The sequence below is a fragment of the Eublepharis macularius genome, chromosome 2, assembly GCF_028583425.1.
Source record: "Eublepharis macularius isolate TG4126 chromosome 2, MPM_Emac_v1.0, whole genome shotgun sequence".
Taxonomy (NCBI): Eukaryota; Metazoa; Chordata; class Lepidosauria; order Squamata; family Eublepharidae; genus Eublepharis; species Eublepharis macularius.
Window position 1 is genome coordinate 153,872,424 of NC_072791.1, and position 26,078 is coordinate 153,898,501.

At 44.5% G+C, this 26,078-nt stretch overlaps 1 protein-coding gene across 1 annotated transcript; it reads right to left on the reverse strand.

The window, feature by feature from the left end:
* Positions 1–1,615: 1,615 nt before the first annotated feature.
* Positions 1,616–24,254, reverse strand: LOC129323550 (uncharacterized). The gene is made up of 9 exons (XM_054970085.1): positions 23,127–24,254; positions 12,989–13,089; positions 11,210–11,370; positions 10,783–10,842; positions 10,203–10,319; positions 8,280–8,384; positions 4,974–5,076; positions 2,701–2,771; positions 1,616–2,130 (listed from the first exon to the last, which is right to left on the reverse strand). The coding sequence occupies exons 1-9, from the start codon at positions 24,252–24,254 to the stop codon at positions 1,616–1,618; spliced, it is 2,361 nt and encodes a 786-aa protein (XP_054826060.1).
* Between the last annotated feature and the right edge of the window lie 1,824 nt (positions 24,255–26,078).

Here is a 26,078-nt window from a genome sequence, read left to right on the forward strand (position 1 = left end):
GCAGCCACATTCACTCATGCCATCTTTGCTGGGGGCCAGGTTGTGGCTTGCTGCTGTCCTGCACTCCCCAACAGGGCAGATTGGGAGGCAAAACAACTCTGGAAGCCCAGCCTATACACCTCTGACGGAGGAAGGGAAGGAGGTTGTTCTCTATGAACTGCCTACTTGGGTGGGCTTGCTGTGGCAGACCCTAATGCTACAGGTGGGTGGCAACAGTACTGGATGCCCCCCTCCACCTCTGCCACGCTAAGTGATTGCCTGGGTAAATCTAGTGGAAGGGCCAGTCAGATGCTCTACACTGCATAGCACCAGTATCCTGGTTAAGAGCCTGGCAAATGTGTGTTCATTTTTGTTGCAATTATGAAAGCTGGGGACTTGCTTGTTTTTAAACAAATGAAAGTGTAGGCATTCTTGAGATGATGTGATAGCAGAGTCTGCCCTAGAATCTATGGAGCTTTCTGGCAGCACACCGGGCAGGACTTAGCTGACTCTAGAATGGGTTCTTCAAAGTGCAGCTCCATAGTGAATTTGTTACAAGATTCAGTTGCAGAGCTCATGAAGTGAAGCATCAGTCTGCATGTGTGTCCACTGCAAAAAGCAGAACAACCCCTTAGCCCTAGCTTTCAGACACTATTATTTTAATTCCAGGATACATGGGAGAATAAGATGTAAATCGACTTGTTCAACAGGTTAGTGTTTTGCTGATGTGATATATCACCTATCTATATAATAATTCGATCGGACTGTATTTCTCTTAATTTACAGGCTGATTCTGAACCTTTGCACATGTGCAAAACATCTCTCTCCCCTACCCCCCTTGAAATATCTTAACCCATGCATCTGGGTCAGAGGGTGTGGCTTTCATCTAGGCCTGATCTCCTGCATTGTTATTCTTTGGAGCAGCAATTAATCTCATTGTGCTCATGACCTGAACACACATGAGGTATAAACTTTTGTTCAATGTGTTTTAACTGGAGTCCACTGCCAAATTTAGACTCTAAAAGAAGTATTTGCAGAGAATCCAGAATTTCTCCACTACAGTAACAAGAGAAGCCACATCTTAATGGAATTTTCCCTTCTGAACTTAACTAAGCCATTTTTGTGGAAGTCTTTCCAGGGTCTGGACTTAGACTCCTGGACTCACTTGTTTGAGTTTTTAAGAAGTATTCACCCTGTGTGCTGTTTGTGGTACAGTGGGCTGATTTGGGAAGGAACTGTTAAGTGGCTAGTTCTGATTTGTGGCAGGAAGTTCAACTAGTGCTTTTGATCCCTCCAGTTCTGATCAGCCTTATAAACTATGCAATGCTTCCAGTCGTACTGATTCCTTGCCATATATGAAGCAACTACAAGCTCCTCTGCTCTTTCCTAGTTTGATGATTCTTCTGCTTTCACAATTTCTACTAGGGGAGGCATCTATATTTCTACTCTTAGAAAAGTAAAATTCTGAGATGTGAATAATTTATTCAAATTACATGCAACTGAGCCTGATGGTTCCTGCTGCTCCAAACCCACAGGCAAACCTGCTGTTCCCCGATGAATAACACAACTGTGGAGACTAACAGCCAGACTGCGACCTTTATTGGACACTCATTGCTTTTGTGTTGTATTTTGAAGCTCAGAGAATGATGCACATGATAGATTCCCTATCTCTGCGGGCAGGAAAGACATATCGGATGTCTCTAGGGGCAGAGTCATTCTCCTCATGTACAAGCTGACTCCTCGGTGCTTCTGTGCTGCCTCCTGCCTTTGGTCCTTCAGCCAGCTTGTCCTCTGTCCCCTTCTTGTTGTCACCCCCACCTGGACTTTTAGCTCTGATGGCCATGGTTTGAGGGACCAAAGGACCACCCACTTCCTCATTGGGTCCTGATATTCTTTTGTGGGCCCGCCAAGTGCTGCCTCTTCTCTTCTTTGGGCCATAGGAGTTGACTTGGTGCTGCCCCACATTCTCCATCTCAGACAGACTGTAGGCCATGGCTCTATGCAGGTCCTTGTCTTCATCCTCGGGGAAGGCAATAGCGGACTCAGCGCTCTGTGAGCGTGGTGGAGTTAGAATGTCAGTTGTAGAGCTCAGGATCTCTGGTTGTTCGTGCCTGAAGTGTTCCACCCTGGCCTTCATGCTGCTTCCAAGGTCTGGAGAAGAAAGCAAAGAAATAAGAAGACAGCAAACATGGAAAGCCCCCATTCCCTGCAGCCACATACTGCAGGCCCACTCCCACTGCATCTAAAGAAGGTCTGGTATTTTTTCCTCAATAGAGCACCGCCAAATTTGTAGCAGTGGAATTTAAGTAAGTATGAGAGGATGTGAGGATTCCTTGGAATCTGAAAAGAAGCAGCATGAAACAGAGAGATTTCCCTAATCAGTGACACATCAACAATCCTGATCCAAGGGCCACATTCAGTGTGAGAGGGGAGCCTGGCTCCATTAGACGTCTCCTCTAAAATAGTGTGGTGGTGAAGAAACATGTACTAACTAAATTAAGCCCATGCCCAACATACTGTATCCCTGCTTTCCTCACTCCAGGGATCACCCTAGTCCAGGCATAATTGTCAAACCAGGAAAGGGAAGAAGGAACAGCAGTTGCTCAAGAGTTAGTCCACCTTGAGGTAAAGATGCCCAAACCCTTTCTGGACTGGCCTCTTCTGCCACACTTGGGTGTCTGTTTGCTCTTCTCTCATGCTCCCTGAAGCTCTGTTTCTTACCATGCACATCTGCCACTTTGAGCGCCCCATCTTCATCAATCTCCACTCTCTCTTGTCCATTCTCAAGAATTCTGCAAAAATGTTCGAACAGTTTTCCCAACTGCAGGATGTGAAGCACCTGCCACGCTGCATTCCCATCAGCCAAGCATGCCCTATACTCCCCACATATTTACACAGAAGCATTCTTCATGAAACACACACATGCTATAGAACTCCCTCACTTGAGAAGCTTATCACATAGTCCTAACTCCAGCATTGTTCAGAAACACTGAAAGACCTACCATTATGTGCTAGCTTTTGATAGTTATAGTTCAAGAGATGTAGGATGAAGATTTTTAATGTAATGATTATGAACTTATTTCAGTAGGGTTATTATTTAGTACTTTACAGTTCTTCGATCATAGGATCGGGCCAGGCTACAAATCTCTAGAAATAAATTGATTGTGAAATTTAAAATACTTCTAAATGATAGCATTAAAAGGGTCATAGGTAAGAATTACTCTTTGAGCATCAGTGCTGGGTATCATTCAGTACTAGTACCGGTGAAAAGAACAATTAACATAGTTGTAAATGATAGGAAATGGAAAGGGGCTGCAAACATTCTAGAGATGTTACAGATTCAGAAGTATCTCAGAAACAGAAAGATGAGCAGAAAGAACAAAATGAAATTTAACAAGTACAAATGTAAGGTGTTACACTCTATCTACATTGATAAGGTCCCATTTGCAATATGGTGTTTCACTCTGGTCACTAGAGGTTACAAAAAAGGGCAAAGCTTCAAAAACAATCTGCAAGGTGTTACTGGGTCTTGGATACAAATCTTCTGGGGGACATGTTTAAAGATATTCAGACAGATCAAAAAGATTAAAAATGGGAGGGGGGAAACATGCTGACACTTTTAAAATATTTCTTTAAAGCTTTCTGAAGGAAATGGAGGAACAAGACCAAAACAATAGGAAGTAGCTTTATGTTAAATCACAGAAACAGAGCTGGAAGACACTCCAAGGGTACTGTAGTCCAACCCCTGTAGAATGTGGGAAATTCACAGCTATCCTTCCCCCCATTCCAGTGTCCCCTGCCCTATGCCCAGAGGATGGAAAAAACCTCCAGGATCTCTAGCCAATCTAGCCTGGAGGAAAATTCCTTTCTGACCCCAGTGCGGCTATTGGCATTGCCCTGGACATAAAAGAGAGGGTAACAAGTGCTGATCACTGGCTCACTCCTTCCATGACTCTCATGATCTGCCTAAGTTCATACTGAGTCATAGAACTAGCATTACTGACAGATTAATGCTTTAAAACCTCCAAAGAAGGAGAGCCCACCACCTCCCAAGACAGCCTGTTCCACTGAGGAAACTTTCTAACGGTCAGGAAGTTCTTCCTAATGTTTAGCCAAAAACTTTTTTTGGTTTAATTTTAACGTTGGTTCTGGCCTGACCCTCTGGGGCAACAGAAAACAACTCCACTCCTTCCTTTATGTGACAGCCCTTCAAATATTTGAAGATGACAATCATATCACCTCTTAGTCATCCCCTCTCCAGGCTAAATATACCCAACTCCTTCAACATTTCTCATAGCACTGGGTCTATAGATCCCTCACCATCTATGTAGTCCTTTGGACAAGTTCCAGCTTGTCAACATCCTTCTTAAACTGTGGTGCCCACATTTGAACACAGTACTCCAAATGAGGTAAAGTATACCAGAGTAAAGTGCTACCATCACTTTACATAATCTGGACACTTCACTTCTGTTGATGCCTCCCAAAATCACATTCACCTTTTTATCTATCACTAAATATTAGCTACTACTATCATTAAACATTAGGAAGAATTTTCTCTCTTAGTGTGGTATAAGCAGTATTCATAGCTTCTCTCCCACTGTTTATGCTGAATGTAACTGCAGCTGAGAGGCAGAATGCAGAAGAGACCTAGCCACTGTAGGCTTTACATTCATATTACATTTCATTTTAAATACTAATTGGTATAAGACTTCTATGTGAAATTTCATGTCATAGGAATTCAACAATTGGAGGCCAGAGAACCATTTCCCTTGCACACTTGTCAGGAAAAGACTGGGAGTGGATGGAGGAAGCTTTAAATAATGCCCAGGTATCTTTTTCCATTGGGAAAGGGAAGGCTGTTCCAGATGACCCAAGCAGTCTCTTCTAGCTTTTAGACTCTGCCATCCTATAGACCACGGATGAGAGAGGCCACACTTGCAGTGTGATTGTGAAACACAGCAACCAGTGTCACTGGATTCATCCTGTCCCCTCACCTCCTGGTAGTTATCCGCTTGCCATTGAGGTACTTGGTAGTTGTGGAAACAGAACGGTAGCCAATTCCCAGTTCTGCGCCAGGGCCAAAGGTAGTGAAGAATTCTAGAAAACAGGAGGACAGCAGAGATGTACAACTAAAACAGTACCCAAGAATCCCAACCAGACTGTAGAGGCATTCCTGAGCTATGAGTCACAGCAAAAGAAGCAGGCAGGTATAAATTTAATGGGAGTGAATGCTCTTCATACTTTTGAAAAGCAGAGATGAGGTATTATGAACTGACAAAACCAGAAGACGCTAAGGCCAAAAAAAGAAGCAGCAGAAAATGTTCCCTCTAAGCGGTGCAGTGTTGTGAGCCAGAAATCCAATTTGTGAGCAGCAACTTGCAAGTTGTGAGCGCGCCTTTTCGAAAACCAGAATCCATTTGATTAAAATACTTTTGATTTAGGTTGTCTGAGGCATTGGTATTGGGTGCCATCAATATGTTGATGACACCCACTTAGGCATGTGGTTCTCAAAAGCTTATGCCTCAATAAAGTTGGTTAGTCTTAAAGATGCTACTGGACTCTTTACTATTTTGCAACTACAGACTAACACGGCTAACTCCTCTGGATCTTCGGAGAAGAAGAATTGTGCATCATCCAGCCCCGCAATGGACTCACTCTCTGGCTGTTCCCTTCTATGTTTTATATAAAAAGGTGTTGTGAGCACGCCTGCAAATGGCTCAGACACCATTTCTTTCCACATGCATCAGTGTATTGCCAGTTTTCTTTGCATTTTGGGCAACGTCAGGCAGATGAGCTTCAATAAGGGTTCCTCTTTGCCCACAAGCAAATCCTAAACAGAATGTGATGTGCAGCCATCCCTCCCTCTACCTCTGCTCTGTCTATTTGCATCTCCTGTTTCTTCTGTGGCCAGGTCTGCAGAAAGAAGAAGGAAGCTGGCTGAAGTTGCAGGGGGAGCACCTATTTAGCGTCCAGCTGAGAGCTGCTCATTGGAACAGCCTAGAACTGGCCTTTAGTCACCCTAGAGGCTTCATGGCTTTAAAACTCTTTCCTTTTCTCTTTCTGAGTTCTGGTCATGGAATCTTTGAAATGAAATCAAGGCCGATTCCAGACGGCCCCCCGCCTCGTGAAACGTCGCGAAACGTCGCGCGTCGTCGCGCAGAAAACGCGAAATATCGCGTTTTCTCGCGCGAGTTTTGCGCGACATCGTGCAAAACTCGCGCGAGAAAACGCGATATTTCGCGTTTTCTGCGCGACGACGCACGACGTTTCGCGAGGCGGGGGGCCATCTGGAATCGGCCCAAGTCATAAAGCGTAAAGTCAGCACTGAAGGCCTGCCTTCTCCTTGCTTGCCATTCTGTTTTATTACACTATATTGCAATGATCTATTCTCCCCTGAAGATATAAGCAGAATGCTATTGATGTACAAAAATACTGCTAAAACTGAGGACGAAGCTCCCCACTCTCCATGGAGTAATTTAACTAGAGGACAGCCTGTCTTACCAGCCCGTGTAAACTTTCCAGATTCAGACCCTAGCTCTGTCATGAATTTTCCTTGCTATGCAAGTCTTTGTGACTAGGAAGTCAATTTTTTGTGTGCATGTAAAATAGATTTCCTTAGTCATGAATTTACACACAAAAAAAAGAGTATTTCCCTACCTGGAGCTGGCAACCCTAGGAGTGTGAAACACCACCGCCATCTCCTCCTCCAGCACCTGCGCTGGGCCAGAGAGGCTGCTTGGTGGGCTGGTGAGAAATAGCATGGGTGCCTGCCTCTGCCACCTTTTCCTCCAGCACTGGGCCAGAGAGGATGCTTGGCGGGCTGGCGAAAGGCCTTGGGGATGCCCACCGTGGCTCCTCTTCCACACCCGGCAACAGGCCTGGGTAAGGCCGCGCGGATGCCTGCCGCAGCTCTTTTCTCTGAGGGGCCGGGGAAAGACTGTGTGGGCGGCTGCCGCAGCGCCTCCTCCAGAGCCCAATGAGGGGCCTGGGAAAGGCCACACGGGCGCCTGCCACGGCTCTTCCCCCAGAGCCCGGCGAGGGGCTGGGGAAAGGCTGCGCGGGCACCTGCCATGGCTCCTCTTCCAGAGCCCAGCGAGGGGCCAGGAAAGGCGTGCGGGCGCCTGCCAATGCTCTTCCCCCAGAGCCCGGCGAGGGGCTGGGGAAAGGCTGTGCGGGCACCTGCCATGGCTCCTCCTCCAGAGCCCAGCGAGGGGCCGGGAAAGGTCGTGCGGGCACCTGCCATGGCTCTTCCCCCAGAGCCCGGCGAGGGGCTGGGGAAAGGCTGTGCGGGCACCTGCCATGGCTCCTCCTCCAGAGCCCAGCGAGGGGCCAGGGAAAGGCCGTGCGGGCACCTGCCATGGCTCTTCCCCCAGAGCCCGGCGAGGGGCTGGGGAAAGGCTGCACGGGCACCTGCCATGGCTCCTCCTCCAGAGCCCAGCGAGGGGCCGGGGAAAGGCCGTGCGGGCACCTGCCATGGCTCTTCCCCCAGAGCCCGGCGAGGGGCCAGGGAAAGGCTGTGCAGGCACCTGCCATGGCTCTTCCCCCAGAGCCCGGCGAGGGGCTGGGGAAAGGCTGCGCGGGCACCTGCCATGGCTCCTCTTCCAGAGCCCAGTGAGGGGCTGGGGAAAGGCCATGCAGGCGCCTGCCACGGCTCTTTCCTCTGAGCCTGGTGAGGGGCCGGGGAAAGGCTGCGCAGGTGCTGCGGTGCCTCCTCCAGAGCCTGGCGAGGGGCCGGGGAAAGGCTGTGTGGGCGCCTGCCGTGGCTCTTCCCCCAGAGCCCGGCGAGGGGCTGGGGAAAGGCTGTGCGGGTGCCTGCTGCAGCTCCTCTTCCAGAGTCCAGTGAGAGGCCGGGGAAAGGCTGCCTGGGTGCCTGCCGTGGCTCTCCCCCCCCCCCCACCGAGCCCGGCGATGGGCTGGGGAATGGCTGCATGGGCACCTGCTGCGGTTGTTTCCCCCGAGCCTGGCGAGGGGCTGGGGAACGGCTGCGCGGGCGCCTGCCATGGCTCTTTCCCCTGAGCCTGGCGAGGGGCTGGGGAAAGGCCATGCGGGCGCCTGCTGCGGCTCCTCCTCCAGCGCCCAGCACCTTCCGTGCGCTGGGGCTTCTCAGCTCTGCGCTGAGTTGTAACAATTCCTGTGCCGTAGCGCAGAGCGCACGTTCGCGGGAACCCTAGGCAGAAAATCACAGACAATGGTTTCTGGCAATGCCTGCTATGGACATGGACAAATAGTGTGAGGTAGATTGTCACTGAATTGCTCAGAATACTCAAAGCTGCAAGGTATTGGGGAGTGCATCTCCTTACCTGTCTGACCCGGAGATGTATAGGAGCAATAGGAGTAGGTGACACCTCCGGGCATGATCAGCTGAGACATATTGTTATCCTGATCTACAAATGGGGGCAAGTCATCTGGAAAACAGGGAGCAGACTTATTAGACGTGTTCTGACAATAAAAGTGACTGTTAACATAACAATGCACAATATAATCCAAGCAATAATAGTTGAGATCAGGTTTTTTTTTCTGGGAAAAGAGGTGGTGGAACTCAGTGGGTTGCCAGCACAGGGGGCAACTCCTGGCAGGAGGTGGTGCCCTGGTACCACATTCACAAAGTGCATGCAGGTTCCCAGGACAGCACAATGATGTCACTTTGGGTCAGCTGGAACAAAGGGGGAGTTTTTTTAAAGTTTAAATCACCCTAGGCGAAAATGGTCACATGGCTGGTGGCCCCGCCCCCTGATCTCCAGACAGAGGGGAATTTAGATCGCCTTACAGTCCCTAAAGGGTTTGAAACAGTTGCTAATATAGGGCTGTTCAGTAGGTTCATGGCTAACCACAAGATCCAGTAGTTCAAGTTCAAGTTCAAGCACACAATTTGAACCCATGTAGATAAAATATTTTGAATCTATGCACACACAAGCATTAACTAAAAACACTTTAGTACTAGGGAGCGATCCCATGGTTGAATTGGTTGCCAAGACAATCTGTCGATTACTAATTTGTTTAAAGTCCCCAAAAGCCCACTTGTGTTTGAGGGGGAAATGGCAGTTCTGGGGGGCTGAAGGCACATTATTTAAATCATTTATTTCTTGTGGCATCTTGCAGCATTATGGAATAAGTAATGCTTATTCAGTGAACCTAGGAAAATACAAAAAAACACTTGGGGAAATGATCCTAATGATATCTAATGATGCCTAATAAACAATAATTTCACAATCAGTTTTATAAGAAGTGCTCAGTGAATTACAAAATTCAAATATATACATATATACAATTCAAAAATCCATCATACTGAATCAATACAGGAAACAACATATACATACAGGAAACAACAGACCATAGCCTCCAAACACTCTCTCAACACTGAATATAGTCTCTTGTTAATAAGGTGAAATGTCCACAATCTCCAAATGAGTCAAATGTTGAGGAGCCCCGCGTTGCCGTCTATTCAAGGGAAAGCGGGTATCTTGAAAGGTGAGAGAAGTCCATAAAAGGTAGCAACAACTTCTGATATGCTTTTTCTCCTTATCTCAGCAGGTGGAAAAAGGTGGAAGCTCCAAGGAGTTCCCAAATGGCCCTACAAGTGGCCAACCTCATTTCATGCAAAACTCCCGGATAACAGCCTCTTCCTGGTGCGATTTCACACGAGAAGACATTGTCTTCCGGGTCTTTTGCACGATGTTCCGCAGGCAGGTAAGACGTGTGGAAACGGCCACTAGCAGGATTTTTCATATTAAAAAAATACATTGGTACAGCAAAATACATACTACCAATATTTTTTAATACCAAAAAGCCTGCTAATGTTTTCTGTGGGACAGCAGATGGGAAGGGAGGTGCAGAATCTGTTCTTCCCCGTCTATACTTTCCTCAACTCTTTTTGGATATGATATTTTAGGAATGATTACTCCAAAACAAGTTTGGGGAGACCCAAAGGGGAACCAGGGTAAACCTAGACATTTGATAGAAGTATGATAGTGTGTAGCACAAGTATGACAATAGTCGGATACAAAGGAAACAGCCTTAGAGCTGTACAGAATGATGAGTAGGGCCCATAGCTGACAGTCATGCACATGCTACAAGTCCTAGACTCTGTCCCTGGCATCTCCAGAGATGATATTAGTGCTTTGCCTAGATATGAGGGAGCTGCTGCCAATTGGCCAGATTTAGATGCATCAAAGTCAGACTACTTCATGTATTTTCTACATTTCCTCCTATATGCTAGCACATACCAAAGAGTTCTGTGAAAGGATCTTGTTCTCCAAAGAAATCCCTGAAGACCTCATCTGCATTACGAAAGGTGAATGTGAAGTCAGGTGTCCCACCTGTGCTCTGATAATAATCGGTTCCTTGCAAGAAACAAATCAGAAACCCATGTTCAGGCCACATAGTTTCAACAAGCCGTGGTGCCTTCCAGGAAGGGGGAAAAGAAGGCAAAGGAGGAAGGGATCTGTTTCAAACAATTATCCCTTTGTCCAAAGTGGGCTGCTGAGCCAAAAGGAAATGGTGGCTCCTAGATGGGGGAGGAATCCCCATCTTGGTCAAACAAGAGGGAAGCCACAAAATTAAATTTATAGCAAAAATAGCATGTAAGGAGTGCAGAGAAGAGTTTATCAGTCCAGACAGAAATACCATCAGCCATATTTTGAGCCAATTGATTCTTCATCAGGGTTGGCAATTTCTACATGCCAACATGCTAGTTTGTACATGCTAACAATGAAAACAACCCAGAGTTAAAGAATGTAATGCATCCCATGCAGACATGGAGAATGTGCCCCTGCGTCAAATCATTCCTTTGAATCTGGCACTTACCTATACTTGCACCTATAAGCCCTTCGATGCCATAGAGGTCATAAAGATCACGTTTATAATCTGGAAGGGAAAAGAAGGACGATACTAATCCTGAACTTTAATCAAGTTCTTCTTGATTAAGTAAACATTTAGAAGCACTGTTTCTGCTCCCTTCTTATCAAGAGAAAGGGGGAGTGAAAAACGGAAAGCCTAGCAATAAGCCAAAAGAATAAGCTCAGGGGAGGCAATGTGAATGTGGTGGAGGTTGAATAGCACTTTATAGAGGGTGGGCTGTAAGCAGGCCTAGTCATCACTTCCACGACCGGTAGAAGTAATATCTAAAAGCGGAGGGAGCAGGAGCTTGTGAGGCTTATCTATGCAACAGAAAATGCTGCTGGTCCAAAATAGGGAAGGGAAACATATAGGAAGCTGCTCAAACATCAGAGACTCTGGAACCCCTGCAGCAAATGGAGAAGAAGGAAGGGTACTGATCTCTTACTGTCTGATAGCACTTCATATGCTTCTGCTATCTCCTTGAACCTCTTCTCAGCGTATTCCTTATTCCCCGGGTTTTTATCTGGGTGCCATTTCAGTGCATTTTTTCTGTATCTGCAATATTCCAGGGGAAAGAAACCTGATTGTAGGCTTACCTTTAAAATAAAGCATCATCTCACCCTGACAAAACCCACACTGGGATCCTTGCCTTCAGACTAAGATATTTATCCCTCAAGAGCAAAATTAATCAGATTTGGAGAGGATGTTCCTAATCCCACAGACACTTTTCAGATTAGGGAGTGCCTTTACCCAGGGGGAGAATTTTATTCTAATTTAGGGACAGGGTATATATTGGATTTGCTGTGCTGCATGTTCAAACCCCCCACAATCTATTAATTCTGTAAGGTACAAATGGATCAAAATGAATATCTGAAGATATCTGAAGAAGTGAGCTGTGGCTCACGAAAGCTGATACCCTACCACAAATTTTATTAGTCTTATAGGTGCTACTGGACTCTTGCTCTTTTCTACTGCTACAGACAGACTAACACGGCTACCCATCTTGATCAAATTATTAATTAGTTTAGCATGGCAACAATCACATGTATGTATTGTCGAAGGCTTTCGCGGCCGGAGAACGATGGTTGTTGGGGGTTTTCCGGGCTGTATTGCCTGGCGAAACGTCAGGAACTACAATGCCAAGACCACGGCAATACAGCCCGGAAAACCCCCAACAACCAACAATCACATGTATCTTCATAACCTCAAGGTTAGGCTACTGTAACGTTTTCTATTATTTGGCAGGTCTTGATCTTTTGAAAACATCAGTTGATACAGAACACTACTCTGTACTTCCTTGACAGGGTGGCACAGATAGCACTTTGAATCAGTGATCTAGTGACTGTACTCGCTCCAGGCACAATTCCAGGTGCTTAATTTTAGCTATAATGACCTGTCTAGCTTTATACCTATATATGTCTGATGGTCTTCTCTCCTATATACCATCATGACCTTTGAGATCCCCTCTAAACTGTACTATCTATGCACCACATTGAAATAGAAAAAGCACATAGATGTTTTTGGTGGCCACCAAGCAGGTGTGTGGTAATGATGAGTATTTTATTTTATTGTGGGTGTAAGCTGCTGTTATCCACCTTAAGTCCTTGGGAAGTAGCAGGATAGAAATTGATCTAATTAACCAAATGAAGAACAGATTGCACATTGGCATACAGATATTATAAAACCAAACATTCATTAAGATCGGAACCAGGCACAACAAATACAGAACATTGTATAAATGACCTCCTACCACACCAGTTTTTGGGTTGTTACCCAGATGCCCATATAATGACCTGGTTTTTAATGGAGATATAATATGAAAGTACAGCAGTCATAGTCACTGTCACTAGGTAGTACCACACAGACACATTATTTTACGTAAAATGTACAGTGAAATCCTATGCAGGATTACTCCAATTTAAGCCCTCTAACATCAGTGGGCTTAGACTGGAGTTAACTGTGCAAGGCTGCACTATAAATGTAAAAATTTTGGTCATTCTAAGTCGTTCCCACAGCCAAAGAATAAGATAAAATTTGCATTTTATGTCTCCCTCACCCCCCTCCTCCAATAGGTAAATGAGAACAGCAAAGAATGCTTAACTTTTGTAGTTCTTTGTATAATATAGTGGTACTACTGAATGTAGGGGGGGAAACCTGAGGAAGGGCTACTTACGACTTTTTAATGTCATCTGAAGAGGCAGTTTGTGGGATGCCCAGTGCTTGGTAGTAATCGACCATGGTGCTGTTTATGCTGCGCAGAGGCCAGTTGTAAATCTGGAGAGAACAGAGTACGGTTGTTGGTACATGGATTACAATGATGGTCCATGCTTTCGTAACCATGGAGATGGACTATCGCAAAGCACTATGAGTTGGGCTTCCCTCAAAGACAACCCAGAAACTGCAGCTGGTTCAGAAAGCAGCAGCCTGGTTGTTAGAGGCTGGCTATTGAAATACATCTTGCCTGTTTTAAAATAATTGCATTGGCTGCCATTTTATATCTCAGATGAGACAAAAGTCATGCTGGTTGGGAAGCCTGAGGTCTTAAGCTACTAAAATGTAGTTTGACTATGCTTTGGTCATGCAGAAAGACCTTAAATGTAGCTGTTAATATTGTGAAGTTGTTGTTTCCTTCAGTGGCTGTCAGAAGAAACTAACTATTAGGGTTGCAAACTCTATGTTGGGAAATTGCTGGAGATTTGCAGGTAGACCCTGGGGTGAGTGGAGTTTGGAGAGGGGAGGGCGCTTAGCAGAATTTAATGCCATAGGGTCCATCCTCCAAAGCAGCATTTTCTCCAGGGAAACTGATCTCTATAGTTTGGAGATCAGTTGAAATCCCAGATCTCAACATTGGCTCTCTCTCTCTCTCTCTCTCTCTCTCTCTCTCTCTCTCTCTCTCTCTCTCTCTCTCTCTCTCAAATTTTATGTAAATTATATTTATATAAAAAATAAAAAAATGTACTAGAAACCTAGGCAGGGTCTCATACCAGACAAGGCAAGCTCGTTTAATAATGCTTAGCTACAGTTCTGGGAAACAGCTGTGAATATGTGATAGATAACAGGAAGAGATGGCTCCAGCTATACTAGTCCCAGATCTGGTATAATTAGTAGTAACTATTGACAATCCTCCACGGTTTGTCAGTGGATTAAAAGGTTAACACTGAACCTCAACCCACTGCTCATCAACTGTAGGTAGGAGTTGTATGACTACAAAATTCCCATTGAGTTAAAGCCAACAAACAAAGCATAGGGGCGAAGGTCTTCCCTTGATGTTGTCACCTAACAATAGTGTTCAGAAGATTACTGCATTTAGACACAAAGGTTCCCTTTAGCCATTTTGGCTAGTAGCCATTGATGGACCTGTCTCCCATTAATCCATCTAATCCCCCTCTAAGCCACCTGTGGTGGTGACCATCACTACACCTTCTGGCAGCAAATTCTCCAATTAAAGAATTTGGCAGTTGCTGCCCTAGCCAGTGTCAACACTGGCCATTTAATGCAACATGATGCAAAGTACAACCACTCTTAAAGCAGCAAGATCTGCACTGCAGCAGATATCCATCTTGAATCTGCCCTATATTCAGTCGTATCCATACAAGTTCAGTGCAGTTAGACATTGTGCTAAGAGGAACTGGTGTTAAAACTGTTTGTAGTGGAAGAGTGGGAAACTGATTCTAAAGCTTACAAAACCAGAAAACTCGTAGGGTGGCCATATCCCTCAACCCAACGTAATTCTTAGGATATGTGTGAGGCAAAAACATGACACTGAGCTCCTTGGAATAAAGTCAAGAATACAAATGCTATAAATAAATTAAAAGGGTAGGTCTCCCTGCTTCAGTTTCCTTTATTTTCATTCAAATCAGCCACAGTGTCACCAGAAACAACAGTATCTATCAATTTTCTCTACTAGCCTTTTAATTTTTTATTTACATACTTACAGGCATTATTATGTCATGATACGAGCACTGTACAGGGAGGGGCTATGCTCACTGTCTTAAAAAAAAAACAGGAATGTGCATAAGCATGCAAAACTAGAAACCACATCCTCCAGGATCAGCTCAGTTGCTCCCCAGGTCACATCATTGCATAGGCACACAACTGGAGATGTACCAGTTACATAAAATCTCCTTCTTTGAACTGACATTGCACCCGGAGAACCAATGCGTACTAAACTGACATGACTGGGTCCGTTAAGTTGTGGCCTCCATACTTTGAAACTCCTTGTCCAGGAAATTCATCCCCCCCCCTTACTTTTGGCCTTATTCCAGAAAACACTTGGTAGCTGAGTTGCATTGATCATCTGATATGTTATCTTTTCTCTTCATCTTTTTGATTCACTGCTGATTACTGCTTTTATCACTGTAGCTATCTGATTTTTTGCTCCTGCCTGTTTTTGCTGTTTTAAAGAGTAAAATATTTGCATTATCTTAATACTTTAAAAAACATTAATCAGTAAGCTGCACTGAGTATTATTTTAGTAGAAGGATGAGGTAGAAATGTAAATAAATAAATTCTTTTATATATTTATCTAAATAATTTATATTTCGCTGTTCTCCCTATTGATCCAAGGCAGGGAATAAGTCCATCTTTAGTGAAGCCACGGGCTTAAATCAGAGTGCCCGAAGTTAAGACCAGTAGACAATGACAGGAGAGGTGAAGGGAAGGGATGTGAGATTCTAACATCAGTGCCCAGATGACAATAGCTCAGTTTGGGAATATGAAATTAATTAAGAAGCAGCAGTGAGAACAATTTTATTACTGCTTATGTTATGTCCAGGATGAAAGATATCTTGTATACTGGACAAAATAATCTTCTTCTTTTTTTTTTTACTATCAAGGCAACTCCTGGAAATAGGGTTGCCAGCCTCCAGGTAGTGGCTGGAGATCTCCCAGAATTACAACTGATCTCCAGGCCACAGAGATTATGGCTACTATGGGGGCTACTTTGGGGGGTGGACTCTATGGAATTACGCCATGCCAAGGTCCTTTCCCTCTCCAAACCCCACTTTCTCCAGGTTTCATCCCCAGATTTCCAGGAATTTCCCAACTTGGAGCTGGCAACCCTACCTGGAAATCTAACAAGCCTTATCCACTAAGGTTACTGATGCTGTCACAAAACAGGGCCACCAGCCTTTCTGAATCTGCAGAGAAATGGTGGGATTTTATTTGTGCATTTTTGTAAGAACAAAACACAGAAATTCCTAAGAATAATAATAAGCTGATCCTTAGTGCACTTACTTGGAAGGAAATTCCATTGAAATCAATGAGGTTTTCTTCTATGTAAATGTATTTAGGGTTTGGTGGTATTGAGAACATGCTGGGTTGGTTCAGGCATTTACTTTGGAGATATCTTAGACCTACTGCCATTCACCACTGAACTGCCATTTCAACAAGGTCATGAAATACATTTCCCGAAAGCTATGAAAGTCAAATTCCTGATTTTGATCTTGAAATTCTAGGCTCACTACATCCTATTTTTTTGCATCTGCATCCCTAAAGGCTAATGATTTAGTCTACCCTCTCTTCAGGTTCTATTTCTTGACCCTCTTGCTGTAGTGTTCAGATTCCATCAGGAGATAGAGAGATGCTCTATCTAATACATGCTGGCTGCCTCCTGGTCTCAGTAATTGTGCCTCTTCATACCTGTGGGAGCCCCACTCTCTGCCTCTGGCTATCCTGGGCATCGGAAAGGACAGTAGGGTCTCTCCATCATCCTTTTACATCTCTCTCTCTCTAGGTGGACATGTGCTGCAGCCAATGGCAAGCTTGGCCAGAATTGTGATGTCAGGGGCATGAGGCTGTAAAGGGGAAATGCTATGTTTTAATTTGTACACACAGCTATTTTTTGAAATATTGGTTCAGAGGCTTTTCTGCCTCTTGCTAAGAAAGGGTTTTTTCTTCTTCTTCATCCCCTCTCCCCCCAGAGGTCTCTTCGTTTCTCTCTGCTAATAATAATAATAATAATAACATTCAATTTATATATCACCCTTCAGGACAACTTAATGCCCACTCAGAGCAGCTTACAAAGTATGTTATTATCCCCACAACAAAACACTCTGTGAGGTGGGTGGGGCTGAGAGAGCTCCAGAGAGCCATGACTAGCCCAAGGTCTCCCAGCTGGCTTCAAGTGGAGGAGTGGGGAATCAGATCCGGCTCTCCAGATTAGAGTCCCGCGCTCTTAATCACTACACCAAACTGGCTTTGCTTTCATTTTCACAGCCTCTATCCTTGAGATAAGACGTTCTAGCTGGTACCTAGTCAAGTCTCCATAGCTGAGCTCTCCCTGAGTTAATTGGCAAACAATTCGCACCTGCAGGACTGAGGAGTGTGCCAAGGACGGCTGACTTGACACATCCCTCCCTCCTCATGTAGACACTCATATCTCAGGTGATGTCAGCAGTTGTGAGTGACCCGACTGGCAGTTCAGGCCTACGTCACTCTGGTCTCAACTGGCATAAATTTTGTTACTGAAAAATTGAGTCCGAGCTCGTGGTGGGTTTCAGAAACAGACTTGCCCCCTGCTTCAATTCTGGCTTGAACTAAAGGGATGCTGAGGCTCCCGTGTCTTTGATTGCTGTGCTGCCTAACTTCTTTGCCTCTTGACCAAAGCTGTGGCTTTTACACGTTTGATACCAACTTTAATTGCCTTTGATGAACTACTGTGGTATGTATTAGATAGTGCCTATTGCTTTAGGCTTTTTTGTTTTATTCTCTCACATTCTGTCTTGTGATTTTAGATAACCTTGCACCTTAATAAAATAATTAAACTTTCCTTTTGTGTGGATTTTGTGACTGTGAAGCCTCAAAGTTATAAAATCATTTGTTGAGCTCACCTGGTGAATGCTCGTGAACCACCTACCTAAAACGACATTTCGTTTTGTGAGCTCTGCTTGCAAACTGCTTTTGCAAGGCAGACTTTTGTCTGTTAATTCCCTTATAGGCTTTGGAGCTTTGCCCCTTTACTCCTTTGGGATAGTTAAAAGCAGGGCTTTTTTTTCGGGAAAAGAGGTGGTGGAACTCAGTGGGTTGCTCTCAGAGAAAATGGGCACATGGCTGGTGGCCCCGCCCCCTGATCTCCAGGCAGAGGGGAGTTTAGATTGCCCTCCACGCTGCTTGGTGGCAATCTAAACTCCCCTCTGTCTGGAGATCAGGGGGCGGGGCCACCAGCCGTGTGACCATTTTCAAGAGGTTCTGGACCCCCCCCCCCCCACGTTCCTGCTGAAAAAAAGCCCTGGTTAAAAGGGACTAGTGGCAGCCTACTTGGGCAATTATGAGATTTTCTCCCTTTGCCAGTTTGTAATTCTGTGTGACACCAGCTTACTGGGCAGTCTGTGCCTCCTCCCCTTAGCTGAATTGAGACAGGGTGGGCCCATAGTCCTGCTGGAAGCAAAGGTGGAAAATAGCAGGAAAGAAGTTGAGGGAGGGGAAGTCTGTCCAAGTCCAAGTAAGTGTCACAGTGAGGCCGGTAACTGGGACCTAGATATTGGGCCCAATCTCTGACATACATGTACAATTTATAAGGAATTTGTGGTGTTCTATATGATCTAGCAATTGAATGGATGTATAAAACTGTAAATCAGCATCCCTGCAATGCAAATCCATCTGATGTCCACACTGACATTTAAGTAACACTAATATTTGTCACTGGCTTCCCATAATGTGTAAGCACTATAATGACCCAGATAAGCCTTTTTCATTTATGTGATAAGCGTACTTCATTTATGTGATAAGCCTACTTCATTTATGTGAAGTAATAATAACATGGAATGTTCTCTGAATATATACGGAGTGTCCTTCTCTCACCATGGAGGGACTCCCCACCCACCTATCCCCCTCTATCTAGGACTGAGGAGCAGAGATGTCAGGTCAGATGGTATGACTTGCAGGCCAGCCTGATCTCTGGCTCCTCTGGTTTTAGAAATTCATCTCTTTACACATGTTAATAAATAAATCGCTATGTGGGCCCTAGAAACCTAATTAAAGGATTCCATGCTTGGCCCATTAGCGGAGTCTATCGTTTGGCATAGGAAGCGTAATTATAGGTGGTTGTGAGCTCATTCTGCTGGCTGGTGTGTGTGCAGAAATGAAAATAATAAAAGCATACACTTGGTTTACATTTAGAAAAGAAATAAGAGTTCTTTATTGCAGGAACACCATACTCTGATAGGAAAGGAGGAGAGATAGATCCTAACTACCTATCTAGTCTAAGGAGGGACATGGATGCCAGGAGAAGGCCTGCATCTATGCTGCCAAGATGGAGGGAAGAGAAGGAGAGAAGTGTTGCCTGGAACAATGCCAGGAAGAGAAGAGGTGAGAGAGGAAGTCAGGAGGAGGAAATCCTGAGAATAGCAATCTTCGTATCAAAGGACAGTCAGAGCAGTAAACAGAGTGCCCTGACCTTTCTATCTTTCTAACTCTTTGGTTTGTCCCCCTCTGAAACTTGAGGAGAGGGACAGTGCTGGATCATTCTCTTCCAACACATGTCCCATCAGTGGCCTGGGCATTTTATTCACATATGAAGAAGAGGTATATTTTGAAAATTAACAAGACAAGTGAAGGCGTTAGGTAGGCTTTTTTCAACATATGAGCTTGCTGAAGAATTTTTTTAGATCGCAAATAATAGCATGCAGTAGAAAGCTAAGTATAAGTGATGGATACTGTGAAAGGCTTGGGCCATGCTGGACCACTGCAGGGAAGGGCAGCCATAGAAATATGACTTGGCGTGCTTGAGCAGTATAATGGAGAGCAGAAGGGAGGAGTTGAGCCTGGCAGCTGGAGTGTCCTCCTGGTTCCCAGCTGGTGGTGGAGCCTGGGCCTCTAGATCCCACAGATGCGGAGGGGAGGGGGTTGTGCTCACCAGGGTACTCCTCCCATTGGGGTGCCCCCTGTTTGTCCCTTCTGTCCCACTCTTTGTGTGGCTCTGAAACAGCAGCAGCTTCAACCATCACCTCCTTGGCCTGAGCCTGAGAGGATTTAAATAGTCACTCTCAGGGCCAAGCTACAAGTGACGAATGACACAGGTTGGACACTTGTCAGCTTCCCTCAAGTTTTGATGGGAAATGTAGGCATCCCGGTCTTGCAGCTTGGCTCTCCGACTGCTGTCCAATGGACTTTTCAACTGTCACTTGTCCAACATTCCGCCAAGCTGCCTACATTTCCCATCAAAACTTGAGGGAAGCTGACAAATGTCCAACGTATGTCATTCATCACATGTCATTTGGCCCACAGTCTCGACATGATCCATCTATGATTGCTTGGGCCAATCACCCCTTAGAGGCTTCCTCCACTTTTCCCCAGCTAGGAGGCTGTCCCCTCCCAGGCAATCTGCTCCATGGATGGATCTCCACCCCTTGGCTGAGTTGGGCCCTCATTGTGCCCTGTCTGTGTATTCCTGCTGGCCAGCCGGGCTGCAGGGGCATGATTGACACAGCCCTGCTTATCAACCAAACCCCCACTGGTCAGCTGAGCCATGGGAGGGGAGGTGGCCTCCAGTTGTTGTTGGGCCGTGTCCCTGACAGTCTGGAATGGTCTTTTGGACTTACTGGGGTGCCCCAATGTGAGGGCCTTGGCATGGTAAGTGGGGGCATCAACTAAGGAGGGATGCCCTGCCTGCTCCCATATAGCTTTGGCAAATAGTCAAACTGGTCATTCCTGTTTGTGCTTACACAAGCTTGTAATGCAATAAATGAGATAGTCCATAAAGTTGCCATTGAAGTTTTTGTTTTCATTTCTGTTCTTGTTCACCACTGGGAAAAACAATCTATGGTTTTCTTGTCAAACTGTAGATGCAGTTATTATAATTAATAGTTAGTATACGTGATGTACCACTAATTTTTACAGTATTGTAAATTCAGGAAGACTACAGAATAAAAAAAGAGCCCATTATTAAGATACATCTCCTTTTGAATTTTGTTGTGCTTTGTTTCTCTTTGCTGAATGGCAAATGGCAACTATCCATAAAATGATGTACTGTTTAAATGTTTAGGCACTCAATTAGCAGTGAAATCTTCTTTCCTACTGATCATCTAGGTCATGATTCTAATGCAATTAATAAGGGAATCAATATTTTTATGGATGAGAACTGCAAGCAGTTGGGCAATTCCCTGTTTTACTCTTATTGCCATTGGAAATGCGATGACTTTTGAAGCAGCGATGGAGCTTCTGCATGAAGAGTTTCCCTGTGCTTTCCTCTCATGCTCACCGTCTTTCCCTTCCAATCTCTGGCAAACATTTTGCTGCTTTTTAAAAATCAGTAATGACAGATTTCTATTGTGTTAGGATGCTTTGTCTACTACTAATAAATAAACCCCTCAAAGTGAGCAAAAAGCCCACTGGTGGTGAGAAATGGTGTTGGGTATAGGTATGGAGATGTGGAAATCCACCCCCTCCCATTCAGTCTTTTCCCAGCTCTACTTTGAATAAGATATTTCTGGAAGATCGTACCAAAATGGGTTTGGGGAAACTCTCAGCACAGCCACAGCAAACCCAGGGCGGGAGGGTGACCATTCAATCATCGAGGTCATGTAGAAGTCCCAAAAGAACTGCTGCAGTTTCAAGAGGACAGCAAAAGAAAACTTCCACATGGAAGCAGTTTTAAAAGGTTTTTGAGCCTTTCTTACTGCTAGCATGCATGCTACAAAAGACAAAAATGCAGTTTTAAATGTATTTGTATCAGATTTTAAATTAATTGAGGTCCATGCAAAAAGGTGAATTTATAATTGCATTTCAAGCGTCCTGTAATTTTTCTATTACCTGTCAACATAAATGTTCCACCTGAAGCACATTTTAGCCCCCCATTCTCCCCCTATGAAGCTGTACACATTTAAGAATGGCTTTTCCCTACCTCTTTTCCCTGTTGTGTATTTTTTGGGTAACTAACTATTAGCAGGCATAACAAGCAAATACGTTAAGCTTATATCATGTATCTTCCTTTTTCATCTTCTACCTTTCTCAACCCTCCACTCTAGTCTTCACTGAAATGAACAACTTGGGGGCGAAAGCCCTGTCAATCTACTCCCCCCCCCAACATTTCCTTCTTTCTCTTCCTTTCTGGACTCAGATTAAACTAGTCAAGTCAGGAAAATCCTTGTCCAATTCACCTAGTCAGTTAAAAAAAGCAATTCAAGTATTACTATGTGCACCTATTACTGTTTTGCATGCATAGAGGTGGGCAGGAACCAAATATGTGAAATTGGCAAGGATTCAGCTTTAGGAAAGTAATGCAGAAAGTGTGTGGGGGGGGGGGGCGTTATGTAATATCAATTTGTCCATTCATGTTATTACTGGGTTGCATTCATTTCAAACCATAGTAGGGGCTACAATACAGGGTAAGCATGGTATGAGAACCATGTCCTGCACTTAGCTGAAGGGAAATGGTGATATTGCAGAAGAAATATCGCTTGTGGTAATATGCACAAGGTGAAGCAAGAAAAGGTTTCCTAGTGATTTCAAATGTGCTTGAAAATGTGTGTGTGATTTGGCCTAAGACTACAGGCTTATGACCTTTTGCTAAGGAGTTTAATCAAGAGAGGTGGGATTCAGCATAATATGAGTAGCCCGTGCTATGGATATCAAGGACAAAGAGTAGAAGTAGGATATAGTAGAAGGACCTCTGGTTTAACACCCAAGCTGTCCTTGTCCACCTCATTCTGAGGTATTGTGTCTTCTATTGCTGCCCTTGAACCAATAATTTCTATCTATCTTGCCAGTTATGAACAAACATGGAAAAAGAAAAGCTCTCTCCTTTATTAAATAGCTCTTTGCTATGGTCTAGTTATACTTTGAAACACCCAATAATATGCATATTTTCAGAGGTTGTTGGGAAACCATTTGAACCAGCACGGAGAGCATCTCGAACAGGAGGATAAGACAGGTGGGCTAAATATTTCAGTCTCAGTATTTGATAATATTTCGTTATTTAAATATGGAGAACAATTTTTTCCATTCTGAGACTGCATATTGATATGTGGAAGCAGATTCTTCCTGTTATGCAATTGATATATTTTATTCCAGGCCTTGATGTTTGCCAACTGCTTTCCATTGAAAGTCTGGGCTGCTCTACATGATCTTCTCTTACCTAGCAGAGGAGCTTGGTTATCAGAGAATGGTGCTGTTTCAAAGAGCAATTTGGCTGCACTTTCTTCTGGATCAAACCAGACAGTAGCTGGTATCTTCCATGAATAATCTGGCTTATTGCTCTCTGTTGTTAGTTCTTTGCAATGAAGACTCTTCAGAGTTGCTTTGTTACCTTTTCCATTAAGCAACTTACTATTTTGGACATTCATCTTACTCTTCCCAGCATGCAACTCTCTCACCTCCATATTGTTCCTCTCCTTAGGTAGATCCTTTGTCTGCACACTGGTCTTGTTCTTCCTGAACAGCAGTCCTCTTGTCTGGATGTCCATGTTGCTTTTCTCTACATGCAACATGCTTGTCTCAGTCTGTAGCTCATTCATCTGGAAATATGTCCTGTTCTTTCCAGCTTGCCATTTACTCCTCGGAGATTGCCACTTAGTCTTCCCGGGCTGGTTGTATTGTCTTAGGGATGGTGAAACTTTCCTCTTAGTATACCTCAAGTATCTGATACCTGATTCAGATTTATCAAGTAATTCTTTCTTCCCGGCATTGTGCTCTGATCTCTGAATATGTTCAAATCTTGTGTAAAACCTGTTCTTCACAGCCAGAGATTTTTTGATCTGCATCTCGTACTTTCCACTGTGGTCATCAGCCTTTCCTTTCTGAAGTTTATTCTTGGCATGCAGCATCTCCACTTTAACATTATGTTGTTTCTCCTTCCTGGTATAGAGTTTACCCTCCCTGCAACAAGACTCCGTTTTTAACTTTGCAAGTCTTTTCTTCCCTGTATTGCTCTCCCAGTTTTCATTCTCTTGTTTGTTCTTTTCTGGGCAAGGCTTATTCTTCCCAGTTTGGGTCTCAGACTTTTCACTGTTCTCAGGAAAAGACTTTTTAATGGACTTGCTGGTATGCAATTCAGTTGTCATAGCTGGTAGACTTTCCTCCCCAGTTGGCAGTCCATTTCTCTTATCTTGAAGTGCCTGCTTGTGGGCTGAAAAATCCTTCTTCTTAGGGCGCAATTTGCTTTTCTTTTTCTGGTTGTTTTTATGGAATTTAGTGAACACTTGTGACTGAAAGGACTTGTTAGATTCAGGACTTATATCCCTTGACTCAGAATCTGACTCCAAGTTCAGTTGGTTAGACTTGAAACTCGACTCAGAACTGGACTCAGAAGAACTTGACTCACTAGACTGTTCAGATGACTCTTCAGACTCATAGCTGAATTCCTCATCTGAACAAAACTCATCATAAGATTCGAAGGATGACTCTTCATATGCGGAGAAGGACTCATTACTTTTCTCAGGACTCAATTTGCCATCCTCAGAAATTAGTTTGTCTGCCTTGGCATGGGATTCTTTCTCTGTCATGCTGATCTTGTCATTCCCATAAGGAGCCAACACTTCTGCAAGAAACTAGCTTTTTAGTCTGCTTTAAAAGATCATTCAGACAATGGCCCGAAGTACCTGAAATGTTTAGCCATCTCATCTGAGCATTTGAGTAAGCAAAAGTAACAAGCCTAGGGGAATGTGTATCACAGACTTCATTGGAGAGCACTTCAAGGTCACTCAGGCCTTTCTTCAGCAAACCGTTACCTAAGCAGACCTCTGGCCACCCAGTGGTACATGCTCTCTTAAGGAGTTCCAGGCATTAGGGGTGTTTGAGAATTTGAGCTACTGGCCAAAAAGTTAAGAAACTTATAGTGGTTTATAATAACATTAATAATAACATTTGATGTATATACCACCCTTCAGGACAACTTAACACCCACTCAGAGCGGTTTACAAAGTATGCTATTATCCCCACAACCATAATCACCCTGTGAGGTGGGTGGGGTTGAGAGCCAAGCTACAAGTGACGCCTTACACAGGTTGGACACTTGTTAGCTTACCTCAAGTTTTGATGGGAAATGTAGGCATCCTGGTTTTACAGCTTGGCTCTCCATTACAGCTGCGAGACCAGGATGCCTACATTTCCCATCAAAATTTGAGGGAAGCTGACAAGTGTCCAACCTGTGTCAGGCGTCACTTGTAGCTTGGCTCTGAGAGAGCTCCAGAGAGCTGTGACTGACCCAAGGTCACCCAGCTGGCTTTAAGTGGAGGAGTGGTGAATCAAGCCTGGCTCTCCAGATTAGAGTCCCATCTCCCATGCTCTTATACCACTACTCTTAACCATTGGTTTATTATCTCCTTCTGTCTCTTGGGTTCATCATAGGGAACAGCTGTTGTAAAATACCACAAGTAAATTATAAGTAGAGATGCAGATAAAAACACACTACGCCCCAGACTAATTTCAGCATCATCTCTTGAAAATGCACAAGATCCAGAGGGAGACTTTTCAGATGTGGAGAACAGCTATTGAGAATGACTATTTACACCTAGTGCTATGACTCCTGCTTTCTCTCTTTCATATTCTTATCCTGCCTTCCTCCAAGGACCTCTGGGTGGTATTAAAGTTTCTCCTTCCATTTTATTTTCACAACTACATTAAGTTTGGCAGACATCGCCCTACATCCAACAACATTTCAAAGCTTTAAGGGCACTTACGTTTCTTAGGAGGGGGTGGTGATTTCAGCCAATTACCTTTTGCCACTGAAGACCCCACACTGTACTGTTCCTAAGAGTCTACTGACCCCCAGAAACAAAATTTGGAGGGACTGGGAAGGCTTCAGAAAATATAAGGGCACTAAATTTTTTCTGACTATGTGGTTGGATACAGGCCAGAGTGACTGGCTCAAGATTACCCAGGAAGCTTCATGCATAAGTGGGGATTTGGGACCCAGGTATCTACCCTTATAATTGCACCGCATTGATTAATATCACATTGGAGGATAATGTAATTATTAGATATGTACCAGCTGTTCAGGCTTTTTGTGGGTCATACCAGCATTGAAATTGTAATTTGAAGTCAGTAAAGACCCCGCTGCCATATTCAGTACCAGCCATAGGTTTAGAACAGTCTTCATAGAAAGTTCTAAATAGCTGTCCAGGGTTGAGGAAGCTCACTCTTGTAGTTACCAAAGCTGGTGGATGGGGATAAAGTTGCCATCTCCAGGCTGGAAAATTCCTGGAGATGTGAGGATGAAGCCTGGAGAAGGAGCTCAGCAGGATATCATGCCATAGAGCCCACCCTCCAAAGCAGCCGTTTTCTCCAGGGATACTAATCTCTGGTGTCTGGAGATCAGTTGTAACTCC

What these genes read in the sequence shown, in the direction of transcription:
- LOC129323550 (XM_054970085.1), bottom strand. Translation starts at nt 24,254, where the DNA reads ATGACAGAGAAAGAATCCCATGCCAAGGCAGACAAACTAATTTCTGAG. An exon ending in AGGAGAGGAACAATATGGAG is followed by an intron (nt 13,090 to 23,126) that starts GTGAGAGAGTTG and finishes TGTTCTCTCCAG; the next exon opens with ATTTACAACTGGCCTCTGCG. An exon ending in TACATCTCCGGGTCAGACAG is followed by an intron (nt 5,077 to 8,279) that starts GTAAGGAGATGC and finishes CCTGTTTTCTAG; the next exon opens with AATTCTTCACTACCTTTGGC.